Genomic DNA, 15006 nt, shown 5'->3' with positions numbered 1-15006 from the left:
TAAGGAAGGGAGCAGTGTGATCTGGAGGGCAGCTATCAGAAACCTCACTTCTCTGTGACAATAAAAGCTCTCTGTTGGTTTTACCTCACACTCAGGACTGCTGAGGGAGGCATCATCTCACAGCAAACGTTCATAAACCGAGGTAATGCTATTTATTGGGGGGGAAAAAAAAAAAAGCCCAGAAGCTCTTCTTCAGGTTATTTAAATAGCAATGTTTATTGTGGGAGCATGCACGAGGCTTCATGTTTACATCCCTGATCAACATCAGCAGGATCAGGAGCTTACAGTACACAGCCTTCTAGCACACATGTACTAACCTGAATCTACTGCCCTCTAATATTGTTTTTCAGCATTTTTTATTGCATTACAGTGTCCATCCAATGCTACTTAACTTTTATCACAAAAACAAACATGTAATGAGTAAGAAACAGTCACTGTTTTCCAAGTTAAACCATAATGAGGTGAGCCGTAAACAGAGCTGGGGAAGCCACGTTCCCTGGGGATATTTACCACATTTTACCACCATCGTGTCAATACTCTCGCTCTCTGCAGGCTCCCGATTTCCCTGGCTCTCCAGGGCCGCTCCCGCTTGGAGCGATGACAGTACAGCCATCATCCATCCAACGCGATCTTCCATGCCACAGCCCAGCCCGTGACCTGAAAGCCGAAGCGCTGGGTGCCCCGGTATCGCCTCCCCGTCTGCCCCGTTGACCCCGGGCAGGGCTGCGCATGCCGCGGGTGGCTCTCGGGGCTGAACGCCGGCCAGCTGGCCCGGCACTATCGGGGTGTGGACCGGTGAGCGGTGCTGATAACTACTGAGCTCGCTCTGCAGCCATGCTCCTCTCCTTTGGGCTTCGTCCCCTCTTATTACCGATTTCTCAAAAATTGTGGGATCCAAGGCGCTCTTAAGACCTCTGGCCTGCTGGCAAATTCAGCTGAAACTGGCCATTGCGTTTGAGTCCTTGAGGTGACACTGACAAAGGGACAAAGAGAAAACACAGCTATATAGGCTTCAATTTGTTAATGAAATCAGACTGGAAGTAGATGCAAAGGAGAAAAGACAAAAAACCCAACACTTTAAGACCCATAGATGCTGACCCTGTGTACCCTGGTTAGCAGAGGAAATAGCAGATGTACTGCAAAAGCTGGTTTTAGTGTAAGAAAAATACACTTTGCCTTAATCTTTTTCATGAGTAATGTAAATAATATAAAAATAGAAATGAGAAGCAAAACTATGCGTTTATTTCCTTGTAGCCAGTTTGAAATATGTTTAAAAATCAAAGACTGACATTTTTATTCACATACCTTAAAAAATAAAGGTTCCAAGCGCACAAGACTGAGTAATTCAGATACAAGCTTTCCTTCACTGACACAGGCACATGGTGTTTGTTTCTTTAACAGAAATACCTTATCCAATATTTAATTTGAAGACATTGTAAACACAGGAACTACACAGAGATAATGGATAAACATGTCTGTCTTAAAAAAAAAAAAAAGCCGATAGGAATAGTTCACCAGTTTTTTTAGTTTAGTTCAGAGTTAATTCAGCAAGAGTTGCTTCTTTTCAAAGTCAATGAGCACAAGTCTGACAGCCCTAGCTTAGATTCAGCAGTTCAAAGGCTTTCTCAGCCTGGATGAATACTTCAGAATTATTATTACATAAGAAATGTTGAATTTAATATCCGTGTAAAACACTGCTAACATTAATCGCTTGAATTTCTTTATTGTGTGCATTTTTTTTTCCAGCTAACCAAGTTTAAAAAAAATAGTATCTTTCTGTGCATCCCTATGCACTGCAGTTTCGCTGGGAGCAGGGTGCTGTGCACTTCAACTCCCCACCACCGGCCCTCGGTCTGTGTCAGAATTTCTCCTCCTGGCTGTTTCCAGAAGCATTTCTGGAGGGTGGAGATTGTCTAATTTTAGTACCTCAGAGAATCCTCCGCTCTCCAATGAGCAGGCAGCTGCATCTGGAGCTGCAGCCAATTACCCCGGTTTCCTCCTGCTACGCTTCCCACGGTGGTTTAATAATGCAGACTTACAAATTTAAAGTGGCCCCACATCTTAAGAGAAAATAACGTTATGTGTTCCCTATCAAAGACATATCTATTCACAGTAGTAGGATCTCAAAGGTTTCTTCTAAAGCCTTGGATTCTATAAATCTGACTTGACAACCCTGTGTTAATATCATTATCTTATGTATATTACCTTTACAGTGCTTGAAATACATATTTCTGATAACTAAAAGGCTGGTCTGAAGCACTTTCCCTAAATTCTGTAGGCCAGGGATGTGACTTTAAGAAAGAAACAAGTAAAATTATGATTATCATGTAATGAACCGTTGCAGTTCTGACTCCTTCTCTGGGCATAGCTTTGCTGCTGTATCTTATCTGTTAAGCGGTTTAACAAGCCTTAGGTGTCTCACTTATTTTTAGCTGGCATGGAATACAACAACACTGGAAGATTGTGGCTGCAGGTGCATTTGCATTCTAGTAACAACAGAAAAGTAACTTTTTAAGGAAAAATATTATTTTAGAGCTTTGTACCCCAATACTGCAAGAAGGTGGAGAAACTAATGTCTTGGAGACAAAAAAAAAAAAAAAGAAAAACAGAATGGTGAAAATCAGAGTGAAGAAAAGCTAAAGAAATAATACCAACTAGTTGCACTGATTAAAAATGAAGCTTGCACTTCTTTTAGCTTTATTTGCATTTGGACGTTAAGCACAGAAACATGTATTTGCTTTAGTAGTAATTCACTAGCTATATGTTAAGCACACACACAACTTTCATCCACCACTGACTTGTTTTTGCTTCTGTCTCTTATGGTAAACTGTTATACTCACTCACAGTACCAGCTTGCCTTCAGCACTTGCTTCATCCAGGCTTGCTTTTGCAGTGCAAAGTGTCTCTGACGGAAATCCTGTCATCAGGCTAACTTCCTCTCCTGCAAGCCTGCTCTCGCCTCCATTTCTGCCTTCTTAGAGCTAAACAATTCTACTTCTGCAGCTTATCTGCACGCCTGTAATCCTAGCTAGCTTTTCATTGCTGCTGACTAACCCTTGTCAAGCCTTCCTTTCTGCTTTCCTCTACTTGCTATCTCACCATTTTCTTCTTAGAAGATAAAATTAACAAAATATACTCTTGATGCTTCCCCTTTCTACAAGTCTCTAAGTGGCAATAACAAAAATCTTATCTACGTGTCTTCTGTAACTCCATCACTTGCCCTATTAACCTCACCCTATTTAATTTCCTGATCTTTCTCACATCCACTCTTTCATTTGTTCACAGCTTTAGTCATTCAGTCTGCTCTGACCCCCCAGCACCCACACAGAGATACTTGTCTCTTTTACATTAAAAAAAAAAAAAAACAAAACCGCCTTTGGTAGAAGTGCTACTTGTGATCTCACTTTTACAAGTCTCCCAATCGCATCTCTTGTCCTGTTCTACCCTAAATCCCCTGCAAAGTTGGTTTTGCTTCCTCTTATCCTCTGAAAGCTTCTCAGCCCATCTTAAACCAACCCCTGCTTTGGCCTTCAGTCACGTTTAGCGTAGCTAGCCAGTTGTCCTAACTTAGCTTTTGCAATTATTCTCACCTCTCGCTGCTTCTCCAGCCGCTGTTTCGGCTGGGCTTGCCGGTACCTGGCGGTTCTTTCCTTTCTCTGCAAAGGCAGTGGCGAGCGCTGGTCTCGACTCTCCTCCGCTCCCTTCCAGCTCACAGCTCAGCACCCTAATGGGCACACACAGATGGGATTGCCCCTCATTACTGTCTCCTTTCAAACTTCAGGTGTCTCCATTGTAATTTAAAGTTCTGGTAATGAGTGTGTGTTAGGCAAACTGCCTGAAAACCAACCGCTTTTCTGCCGAGTTATTTTACAGCCAACAGTGCAATGCAGTGGGTGGAACCTTACAGCCAGGAACGTGGGCTTGGGCTCAGATTGGTGTAAACTGCTGTGGAGATGTCAACCAAGACACGATCTCTGGTATTTACGGATATGGCTGGGAATCTTGCTCAAGCTCTCCTCACCTCAGTTATTGTTGACATCCTTTTCTCTGGCCTCAACACATAAAAATAATCCGCTTCCATTCAGGAAGCTCCGCAACACCATTTTTTTAGTTCATCAGTTTAACTATATTAGCTCTCCACATCTCTCCAAAGAGAGTCTCCTCTATCACCCACAAACCAGTTACTCTTCAATTGCAAGCCCATTCACACACTGATCTGGTGCTGCGTACCTTTTGTTTGACACTGAAATGGTATCATCTCCTGTTTCCTGCCAGCCCGTACAACTCACTTCCACCACGGCCCTTTCAAATAAAGACCTTCCCGCTTTATCCCAAGGCGTTGCTCGGGATGAGCTCCTGTCGAACACCTGTAGAGGTTGGCATTGACAATTTATTTTCTATAAAGTCCCTCCTCATTTGTATATAAACATTGTGTATAGGTACTGCAGATAGATATAAGGCTTTTACGCAGCCTTTTGGAGCAGAAACACTTGCACGCGTTTGCTCTTTCATTGTGCTACATAATGTTTAACATAATACTGGCTTGGATTATCCCTGAGGCCACTAAGCTCAGAGATAAGTATTCAGTGTGATACTATCCACAATGAATAAATGAATGTATGAATAAACCAATAAAATCTTTTATTTGGCACATTACAAGAGGCAATCAGTTAAATCAGGCTTTTTTTTTTTAAGTTATATTGTCAATGCTTCCTTAAATGCAACTTCTCTTCATCTTAATTCCACGGAGCATAAGGCATCCTTTTTGTGATTCTTGAGCACTTACTTTCAGATGTACCATTAAAATCAGTGGGATTACTTGCATAGTTATTATTAAATTTATTCATTTATACTGTGCCTAAAGACTAAATCAGGCAGAAGCTTCCTATAGCATGGTATTTTGTATATAGTAGGCAGCCTGTGACCTGAGACACTTACAATCAATTTAGACAAGACATAGAATGAGGGAAGGGGATAAATTACATCAACAGTTTTAAGGCAGTGAATGATATGTTGGTTCTCTTTTTTTTGTTGGTTTTTTTTTGAGAAGAGGGGAACTCGAAAAATCAACACAATGGAAATAACAAGGAAATAGGATAAAGAAGGAAGGGAAGGAGGCAATGAAGACAGGTATGGCACAACAGCAAGTTTGATAGAACAACAGAATTAGGCTTGAGGTCCTAAAGTCCATACACAAGTAAAAGTCAGTTAAGTTTCAGTCAACACCATGAATAATCATAGTAATTACAGGATTTTAAAAAATCGCAAACAGAATTACAGTTTTTTTCTCAGCAGTAAACGTGTCATAAGAACTACCACCCAAGAAGGCATGTGTGTATTTTTCTTTGATTAACCCCAGGCTTTGAGTGGGAAGTGAAATGGAGGACCAAAACCCAAGTCACAATCCAAAGGAATTCTTTAAAATTACCCCTGCCATGATGGGGCCTGGTGAGAAAAATGATAATCATAACAACCCATATTCTCAAGTTTCTCGGTCTTCGATGTCTAGATATGTAAAGAGTGACTTAGTCACGCCAGTGCCAGTTTTCAAACCAGGCTGCTTAGTCAGTCTACAACCACATGGTTATCCTGCTGTTGGATACGGGACACACAGGGCATCAAACAGCGATTAAAGTGGGGCAACTGGGAACCACAGAGAGTTGGGAACTGCCAAGATGAGAGATTGAGGTGGAGCTGACCAGGAGAAAAGGGCAGTTGGAAAAGAGTACAGCTTCAAAGAAAGCACTGTTAAGCAGGAAAAGGGTAACAAAAGTTAAGCAGGGAAAAGGTGCCAAAGTACCAGTGCAAGGGCTTAGGAAAGGAAAGACAAGACAGGTTCGGCAAAGCAAGAAAAGAGAACTGGAAAAGAAAAGAAAGAAAAGGGAAACATATGGAGAAGTCCAAATGAAACGACATTCAAGTCCTTAGCAAGGCTTGATGAAATACAAAGGAGCTGTTTGGGGCAGTGAATCTTGCAAGGAAATTAAGTAATAAATATATCATCAAAAGCACTCAGGTTACATTCATCAGCTGAGCCTAAACTTATGTGACAGACTCATATAAACTGCTGCCAAGTTCAGTTTACTCCCAGGTGCTGGTCTATAAACTTGTAACTTCAACACAGCTGTCTTTCTGCAGTCAGCTGCCACAGCTTCATGCATAAAAACCTGCAAAAAGAAGGTGGACAGGGCATAAGGGTGGCAGCATTTACCACTTCAGCTATCCCAGTTAGAGCAACCTGCAAGTATCAGCTGGCCTTAGTCTCTCATAGTAACTTAAGCAAATATGTATTTTCCAACTGAAGCAGGCTAACAGCACGGTATAAATGAAAGCAGCCAGCTGACAGACAGTGGCTTAGTTGTTTTTAATCGCAAACCATATCTTTTTAGTACAGACCTGATTGATAGGTTTATAATCTAAGCCAAAGCTGCCTAAAAAAAATCTCAAGAAGTTCTTTTGCTAGATGTGGGGTAAGTTCCTCTGAGATGGTATAAATTAGGATAAAGAATATTTTATGAAAAATTTCTTTGCTTCTAACATTTTATTTAAAGTTCAATATAAAAAAAAACAATTTAAAAATAGATTCTCATAAAGATGAGTATCTTTATCAGATAATGTATGCAACCTGTCCTGCGGACATGACAATTTTCAAGTGTCCTGCTTGGGTACTCTTTGTACTGTCTTCACTAGACCTGACCTCATATAACATTGTTTCACAAACTTTAGCCTGAAGAGCTGGTTGCAGAGCTTGTCCATAGCATACCCTACTGTCAGCAGACTAAGTTGAGATAAACATCTCTAAAGATAAAAATTCTGAGCTATTGTGGCTTGGGCTGGAAGTGTGGCAGAATACTTACAAATTAATATCCTGCACGGGTAGAGCACCTGGCTGACAAATCACACATATTACACTGTGCTCGTGTGTTCTTGAAATTACTCACAGTGGGCACATTTTTAGATCGCTTTAATACTTTTCCATTTGTAAGCAGTGAAAATGTGAGGGGCAGGGGGAGGTTTACAAAAGTAAATAGCCACTGTGGCTGAGGATTTAAAATCCAGAAATTTTAAGAAAATCACTTGCAATTCCTGTAACAAATATGATGCAGTCTTGCTGCACGTGCACACGGGTATCAAAGCAGAAAGCTCAGCTTGGACCAGTTAAAGTGGTGCTTGTGGCAAGTACAACAAGCACCAAAGCAAGGCAGAGGCTTGAAATTCCTGGCTGTAACGAGGAGCTATTTTTCATACAATCTCCCAATACTACACACAATTTTTTTTTTTTCTCCTCTTCCCCTTTAGAGGTCTGTCTTACAGAATGTTTTTATTGGGGGTAAAAGAAAAAAAAAAAAGGCTTATCAGGCTCTTACCCTCAACATACCACATTGATTTTATGGTGTGTTCATCTTCAATGCTTTGCTTGTTGTACTGCTACAAAGCTTACAAAGCCAAAACCTAATGTCTTCTGTTTTACCAAGTTTCTACTTGAGAAAATGAATCCTGCAGAGGATAAGTGCTCTAAAAGCAGTTCACTGAAGGACAGCCTGGATCCTAGACCAGATTACTTAACAACAAAATGTATCACCATAATTTGTTTTTATTCACAAGTAGCTATGTGCACTCTTTCTGAATTGTAATAGCAGATGAAAATATGCAAGTTGAGCCAGAGAAGATATTTGACAAAGGGTGGAGCAAGCAAGGAATAAGGTATGCATTCATTACTACAGAAAGTTAGGTAATAATTGTTACTTTTTGCCCACAAGCAAAGGGCTTTTTTTTTTTTTTTTTTAAGATGTGGCACTAAGCTTTGGCTGTCTGTCCACAAGCCAAACTCTGTCCCTTTGATGCAGACATATGGGATATTAGGAATGGCATACTGTACAAGAATTTGAAGTATGATTACAGGGAACAGTTGTCTTCTGCACTTTTCACACACAACTTTGTCAACATGGTTGATATATCCTCAGGCAAAAGGAATTAAGGCCTAGGCACATGCTCAGGGCTCCTGCTCCCAGTTATGTAATATCCAAATCTTAGTTTCCATTAAAAACAACAAATTCTGGCCCTCTCGGTTGCAAAACCAGCAGAGCTGGAAACATTCAGTAAACCTCTCGTACTGGAGTAACTGACTCAGTGTACATACCACACCTTAAGTTAAGCCACTGCAACACTGTTAAGTAAATACTGCGCTCAAGTCACAGACTGGTTTCCGTAACTTTACCGTGCGGGACCCGAGGGCCTGGGCTACCACAGCAGGGCTCTGGCGGGGCCGGCCTGCCCGGGGCGGCGGGAAGGGCTCTTCGCCGCGCTTCGGGTCCCGCCGCGCCTGAACAACGGAAGAGCGTTAGGAGGGCGCCGACCCTGACTACCTCGCCCGGGCCCTGCGCCCTCAGGGGTTGGGTTTCCTCCCTGTCACGCCTGTGATTTTCCTGAAGCGCCTCGCCAGGACGATGAGGCTGCCGCCAGAGCGGACCCTTCCCCGCCCGCCACACGGGGGACAAGGCGCCGGATCCGCGGGGCCCCGAAGGCGGGCGGTGCTCCCCGGGCGCCCCGCACCTCCCGGGCTGCCCTGGCGCTAACGGCCCCGCGGCCGCCCTCCTCCCCCCGAGCGGGCGGGCCGGGGAAGAGCCGCCCTCAGCGCTGAGGCGAGCGGCGCGAGGCCTCCGCGCGCCTCGCCTTCCCTCCCAGCCCCGTCCCGCGGGCCGCCATTCGCCTCACCCCGCCCAGCCCCCCGCGGCAGCACCAACAGGAAGCGCGGAACGGCGTAAATGACAGGCAGCGGTGGCCAACGAGGAAGCGCCTTATTGCCGTGTGGCTGAGGCTCCGGCGGTATAAAGGCGGCCACGCGTTAAGGCTCCGGGCCGGAGAGTACGTGTCTCAGGGGGAGGAGAAGGTGGCGGCGGGGCCGGTGCGGAGCAGCCGAGCGCCGCGGGGAGGGGTGTCAGCTCCAGCGCGTGGGGGATTTTAATCCGATTCCGGCCGGCCCGGATTTTATTGGGAGCGGGTTTTAAAGTGAGTATGAGCGGGATGGCGACGGCGGAAAAGGGGGGAGGGGCGGGACCGGACCGGATCAGACCGGCCCGGCGGGGGGGGGGGGGGGAGCCGCCTCGCCTGACCCGCGGGCCGCGCTCGTCTCTTGCAGGCGTCTGTCGTCCCTCTCGCCTCAGCGGACGGGGCAGCATGTCCGAAGCGGAGCAGCAGTTGGCGGCCGCCGCCGGCGCCACCCAGAACGGGCACGAAGCGGCCGAGAGCGCCGGAGAGCAGCAGGCCGAAACCGGCGGGGCTCCGGCGGCGGCGGGCGCAGCGGCGGCGGTGGCGACGGCGGGAACAGCGGCGGCGGCGGCGGGAGCCGGACCGGCGGCGGGAACAGCGGGGACAGCCGCCAGCCAGAATGGAGCCGAAGGCGACCAGATCAACGCCAGCAAGAACGAGGAGGACGCGGGGTAAGCGCCGCGCCTCTCTCGGCGGGCTGAGGCGGGAGCAGGCCGCGGGCCCCCCCCACACCCCCGGGCGCCATGTGCGGCGGCGGAGCCCGGCCTCTAGGCCCCGGCGCGGCCCTTCGGCGGGAGCGGAAGCGAGGCGGGAGGCTGGCGCGCTCCGCCGCCCTGGGCTCCGCTCCGCCCGGCGGGGGAGGGCGGCGGGCGGCCCCGCTGCGGAGGGATCGGGCGGGCGGTGAGCCGGCGGCCCTGCAGCACCAGCGCTTCCTTTGTTCTGGAGCTGCCTTTTGTTGGCGCCATGTGGTGGCTGGGGGAGGGGCGGGGAGCGGGTTTGTTGCCGTCTCACGCTGTAAAATGGAAGGGGATTTACCTCGGCTCGCTTCGCAGCCCGCGTTTCCCTCATCCTTTCCCTTTTTAACGAAAGGAGAGGAAGGAAGAAGTTGCTCTCTATCGGGGGGTGGGCTGGTGCAAACTTTCTGGGGATTGCATGACCGATCGCCGCCGGCGTCGGTGTAAATGCGAACATGTTTTGTGTAACGCGTATAAAATAATCCCGGCTTTGGGAGCTAGTCGGGGTAAGCTAAGTATTTTTGGAGGGAGTAAAGGAAAAACAGCACGATTGAGGCGATGTGCGGTGCGTTTAAACTAGCAAGAGCGGTTTTGGTGTACTTCTTTGCAGCATTGTCAGAAAACGGCTTATCTCTTGCGAGTGATTTCTGGAGGAGTCGGTGTAGTTTCGCTGTATTTTGATAGTGGCATCCTTGTATAGAAGGGAGTCATTTATTACCATAGTTGGTCTGTTTATGAATATACATGCCTGACTTGAAAATTACCTTCCTGTTTCTCGAGTGGGTCTTTGTGATTCAAGCTACCCCGTGTATTTAATTGGAACTCTCTTTGTTATCCCTGAGCCAGAGGGTCGTTTCCCTCGGGTTGAACAGAGGGCTGAAGCCACAGCAGCCTAACAGATTTTGGCTTTAAGGGAAGGAGTAAGAGTTTCACAGGTTTCCTATAAGCTAGGGCTGGACGTACCTTTTGCAGACACTAGAAGGATTGAGAACCAGGCCTTTTAGATATGTGCGATTTTTCTTTTTACTTTTTTAGTATTCTGCCCTGGAATGTGGGTGATACTCTTTCCCTTTCTTGGATAGGAGGTGACAAGTTTCAGCCCCAAATCTGTGTGAAATGAAACTTCGAAGAAAAGCAGTTATTTAGAAGGATTGACTTGTGTGGAAAATTGAGCTCTGTGCTAAAACGAGAGCTGTCCAAGGCAGAGTTCAGGGTGCTGACATTAGAGGATTTTGTTAAGAGTTGAAACATGCTTTGATTTAGCTGCACAAATACACTCAGGAGGGAGAAAAAAAAAGACTACATGTTAAAGAGTGCAATTGTCCAGTTTTTGTGGCCTCTGAAGGCAAAGCCAAATACTAGGAATTTGGTCTTAATTTCAAAGGACCTATATTGTGTTTTTTAAACATATGTAAGTATCAATCACTCCAAAACAAAGGGCTGTAAATTACAAAGTGTAATATCTGTGGCTGTGGTAAGAGGTGAATTTAGCATGTGGCAATATCTGTGTGCGTCCCACAGCCCCATCCCAATAGCATAAAGCAGCTAAAGCTGCCTCCAGACAAATTCCTGTCATCCCCCAATCATTGAATCTCTCTTGATCATTCTGTAAGTGCAGACAATGATGGCAGGGTATGCTATGGGAAACCACTGTTGGTCTGTACAGATTATAGCAGTCATGCTTGGTCAGTAAGCTGTTGTGATGAGAAGGAAACCATCAAGTTACCTTTCCTTCACCTCATATTGAAAGGCTTAGTAAACTTTGTAAGGCCTTTTCTGTAAGGCTCTGTTGTAATGGCTGCAAGAAGCACACAGACTTTACTTGGACTCTGTGTCACGCTGCACTTGTCAGTTAAGAGTACACAGCTTGATCTCCTGAAAAAATAAGGGTTTAGCCTGCAGAGGATATAGTTTCATCCAGTTTAAGGGGAAAAAAAAAATACTATAGCACCTACAGTTTCTTTTTCCTCACATTACCTTTTGAACATAAATGGATACTGGTTTTAGCAAAAAAGCCAAAGTTACACAAACACCAAAAGCCAATTTTACTTAAACATAGTCTAGTTTCCAAAGTGCTGCTAGCTTTAGTGCAAAATCTAGGTTGCCTTTAAACAGAGTAATGACAACTTAAACTGCTTTAGTCTATAGTTAGATAAAAAGTCTCAAATGCTTTTAAAAGCTTCGTTTGTTACCTTGGAAACTCTGAAAATAGAAAATACAGCCATGTTATTAATGTTTTCATTTGAAGTGAGGCATTTGAAAACTGCCTTACTGACATCATCTAAGTTTTGTTAGCTTCACTTCTGCATTGTGCTTCACTAGTATTTAGTTCTTTGAGATGCTTCAGAGGATATTTTGTGTGGGAAAGTGGGCAGGGAAGTACTGTATTGGCCTTTCATGAGAGTAAAGACCAATAGTGGAGATACTCCTGTAGTACTGATGAAGATAGAACTAGATTCAGTAACTAAGCAGGAAGAAGTGCACAACGTAGTAATGAAGGCAGGTCCAAAGTCCCATCTGTTGTATGTGACTGTTCTTGGAGGTCATAGATACCTGGTTTAAATTTTGCAGATTGTTCTTAGGACTAAAATTTTTATAGCCATTTGTCCAGATCCTAAAAGAGCTCAAGTGTTTTGCTTTTGTTGCCTGATTCTATCCTGAATGCTTTCAAAGCAGCAGGAATGATGCTAGGTTCTTTTGAAAATGGAGCTGACAGTACTTGATATAATCGATACTGTTTTGTCGCAAATAACAGAATACTGCTGAAAGAATGTAGGAAATATTTTAGGCAGTTTTTACTGTTTCTTATAGCCTGTAATAAACTTCAGGGTGCCTTGTGTCATTCCCTAAAAAAGGGGGGAAACCTACCCTTGTACACTCCTATAGTATCACTAGCTTTTCACAAGATGCAGAAGTGTGTAACTTTGAACAGTTGGTTTTGTTTCTGACAATGCTGCTGGGGTGTGTACCACTGTGAGCATCTTGCTGCATGTGCTTTTCTGTAGTATTTCCTGAATCTAAATAGCTTTTATCTCTTTGAAATTTCAGGAAGATGTTCGTTGGTGGCCTCAGCTGGGATACCAGCAAAAAAGACTTGAAAGATTACTTCACCAAATTTGGTGAGGTAACTGACTGTACGATAAAGATGGACCCCAACACAGGAAGATCCAGAGGCTTTGGATTTATTCTCTTCAAAGAACCTGGGAGTGTTGAAAAGGTGAATTTAAGCTTCATATTTCAGATGCTTAACTTCCAGGGGAAACTTTTCTGCTTGAGTTAATCATATCAAACTATGTTTCAGGTTCTGGAACAGAAAGAACACAGGCTAGATGGACGACTAATTGACCCCAAGAAGGCCATGGCAATGAAAAAGGATCCAGTGAAGAAAATATTTGTTGGTGGACTAAACCCAGAAGCCACAGAAGAGAAAATCAGGGAATACTTCGGAGAGTTTGGGGAGGTGTGTAATATTACCTTAGTAAACATTGAAACATAGTCTCCAGTTGCTGTTTAGTTTACTAATAATTTTCAAGTTGCAAATTAAATTGACTTCAGATGGGTCAAGCCTTCTGTAACTGATCCAGAGGTTTCCCATCTTGAGAGCAAGAAAGGAACATACTGCATCAGATGCTTCCATTGCTAGTTAGATATCCTTGCCTTTAACTCAAACCTTTTTGACTTATGTTAAAATTATTTTTAGGAGTTGTAAAACTGAAACCTCTGTTCTGAAATCCAATGTTAGTACAGGAAGAACATTGCAACTTTGGTGTTGCATAATATACATAGATAGGAAACTTAAAAGTTTCACTGTCCCAAATGCTATGCAATTAACTGATCTCCTAAAATACAAGTCTTTTCAATTTAATGTCTTCAGATTGAAGCAATCGAACTTCCAATGGATCCGAAGACCAACAAAAGGAGGGGGTTTGTGTTCATCACTTTCAAGGAAGAAGATCCGGTGAAGAAGGTTTTGGAGAAGAAATTCCACAACGTCAGTGGAAGCAAGGTAGAAACTCTGACTTGTAAATTTTTGTCCAAGTTCTTTAGCATAATACCACTGCATCTACAACCTGAAAAGGATTTTGTAGACCTCTGATCTCAAGGTACCAAAGTTACAATGAGGACAGCTTGCAGTTTACCATGGGCGTGTTTTACCATAAGTTCAGTCACAGAGGCTACCAAGGGTCTTTGCCAATACTTGTGGCTTTAATACTTGCTATATTCTAGGGGCTTTTTCATGTACAGTATATAATTGCATTCATTAAATGCACATGGTAAAACTGGCTTATTTATGGATTGGTCTAGCAATATAAGCCATTTCATCAGATATATAACTATTTTCAGCATAGAGCACTTGCATAAATTCAAGGCTTACAGGTGCTACCTTTGTAAGCAGCTGGCTGAGCCTGGCTCTGCTGATGTGGGGGCAGCTTCTGGTGTCTCCTCTCAGAAGCCTCCCCTGCAGTCCCCCCGCTACCAAGACCTTGTCAGGTATAAACCCAAGACAAGGATCCACAGAGTAAACATATGCTTGTGGCAACTTGTACCTGGTCAGCTGAACTACTGTAAAAGTGGTGTGAGATGCCCTGAACAGCTGACTGCTCATCTGTGGGAGTAGCTAATAAATAAAGGCTCATGTGTTAAGCTAATGAGAAGAGGACTGGAGGCAAATGATGTGTGCTGGCTGGAGGTTACCCTCTTCCCTTGCTCTGTGGCCAGTGCTGACTGTATGCTCACTTCAAAGCCCTATTAGATCTGGTCATATTGAGTGACACAGTAGTTTTTGTCTGCACTGAGTTTAAGACTGGTCTTGACACAGCACAGAATAAACTTTGGCAAACCTAATGTGCTGGTAGTTGTCAAGACACTGTAGTTACCAGTAAAGCTTGTTTTCAGGAGAGATGAACACTTACATGCCAAGGGAGCTGAGAAATCATACCTGTATCTCATAACTATGGCTTGTTTTTATGTCATAGTGATAATAAAAAGAGCAGGTTACCTTAAAGCTCCTGTGGTGAAGAATTCCAAGCCAGGCTTGCTCAGGTGCTGCTGTCACAGGGAGTTGTTCTTTCACAGCAGCAGTAGCTTTTGTCTCAGACAGTGCACAGATTCAGGAACTAGGAAAGCTGGCTGACAGCTTGAACTGCAGCTTGGGAACCTGTCTTGGAAATGTCCATTCTGGTTGTTCTTAGCTGTTGCTAGTATTTGATAAGTGATGATTTCAAGCGTTGGTAGGTGCACTGTACAGTCCAACACAGATGGGGTGTACGAAGGCTGCCAGGAAAACTTGTTGTGGTGCATTTCTCAGATGCTTGTTCATCCAGTGCAGCTCAGGTGAAGTGGTCCCATAGCAACAGCCTCCTCTTGGAGGTTGTGCCAGGACCAGGGGCAGCCTCGGGGCTCCTACAGGAGCGGTGGCTATGCTGAGGTGGCCTCAGCACCTCTTCCATGGGCGAGTTGATGGTAGAGAATAAGGCAGTATGAAAATACTCAGAAAGCAGTG

At 44.7% G+C, this 15006-nt stretch overlaps 1 protein-coding gene and 1 long non-coding RNA gene across 11 annotated transcripts in view; one reads left to right on the top strand and one right to left on the bottom strand.

Annotated features, from left to right (window-relative positions):
- Positions 1-188: 188 nt before the first annotated feature.
- LOC141949606 (uncharacterized) lies at positions 189-8689 on the bottom strand. 3 transcript variants are annotated; one of them, XR_012630816.1, is made up of 4 exons: positions 7368-8689; positions 4231-6167; positions 3591-3724; positions 189-973 (listed from the first exon to the last, which is right to left on the bottom strand). It is a non-coding gene; the product is annotated as an uncharacterized LOC141949606 (long non-coding RNA). The 3 variants fall into 3 exon arrangements; XR_012630815.1 differs by having other exon boundaries at positions 189-3724; XR_012630817.1 differs by having other exon boundaries at positions 189-3724; positions 8219-8689.
- Positions 8690-8819: 130 nt separating this feature from the next.
- Positions 8820-15006, top strand: part of HNRNPAB (heterogeneous nuclear ribonucleoprotein A/B) — a 30651-nt gene continuing 24464 nt past the window's right edge. For 4 of the 8 annotated variants that reach the window (XM_074883425.1, XM_074883423.1, XM_074883424.1 and 1 more), the window contains exons 1-5: positions 8820-9009; positions 9140-9440; positions 12552-12720; positions 12805-12963; positions 13378-13509. In XM_074883425.1, the coding sequence (XP_074739526.1) occupies positions 9178-9440; positions 12552-12720; positions 12805-12963; positions 13378-13509 (723 nt within the window). In that variant the 5' untranslated portion in view covers positions 8820-9009; positions 9140-9177. The remainder of the gene's footprint in view (positions 9010-9139; positions 9441-12551; positions 12721-12804; positions 12964-13377; positions 13510-15006) is intronic. The other 4 variants (XM_074883429.1, XM_074883428.1, XM_074883427.1 and 1 more) reach the window with 2 other exon arrangements.

This window comes from Strix uralensis, chromosome 14 (genome assembly GCF_047716275.1).
Source record: "Strix uralensis isolate ZFMK-TIS-50842 chromosome 14, bStrUra1, whole genome shotgun sequence".
NCBI lineage: Eukaryota > Metazoa > Chordata > Aves > Strigiformes > Strigidae > Strix > Strix uralensis.
Note: the sequence above shows the minus strand (reverse complement) of the source record. Positions and strands in the feature narration are given on the sequence as shown.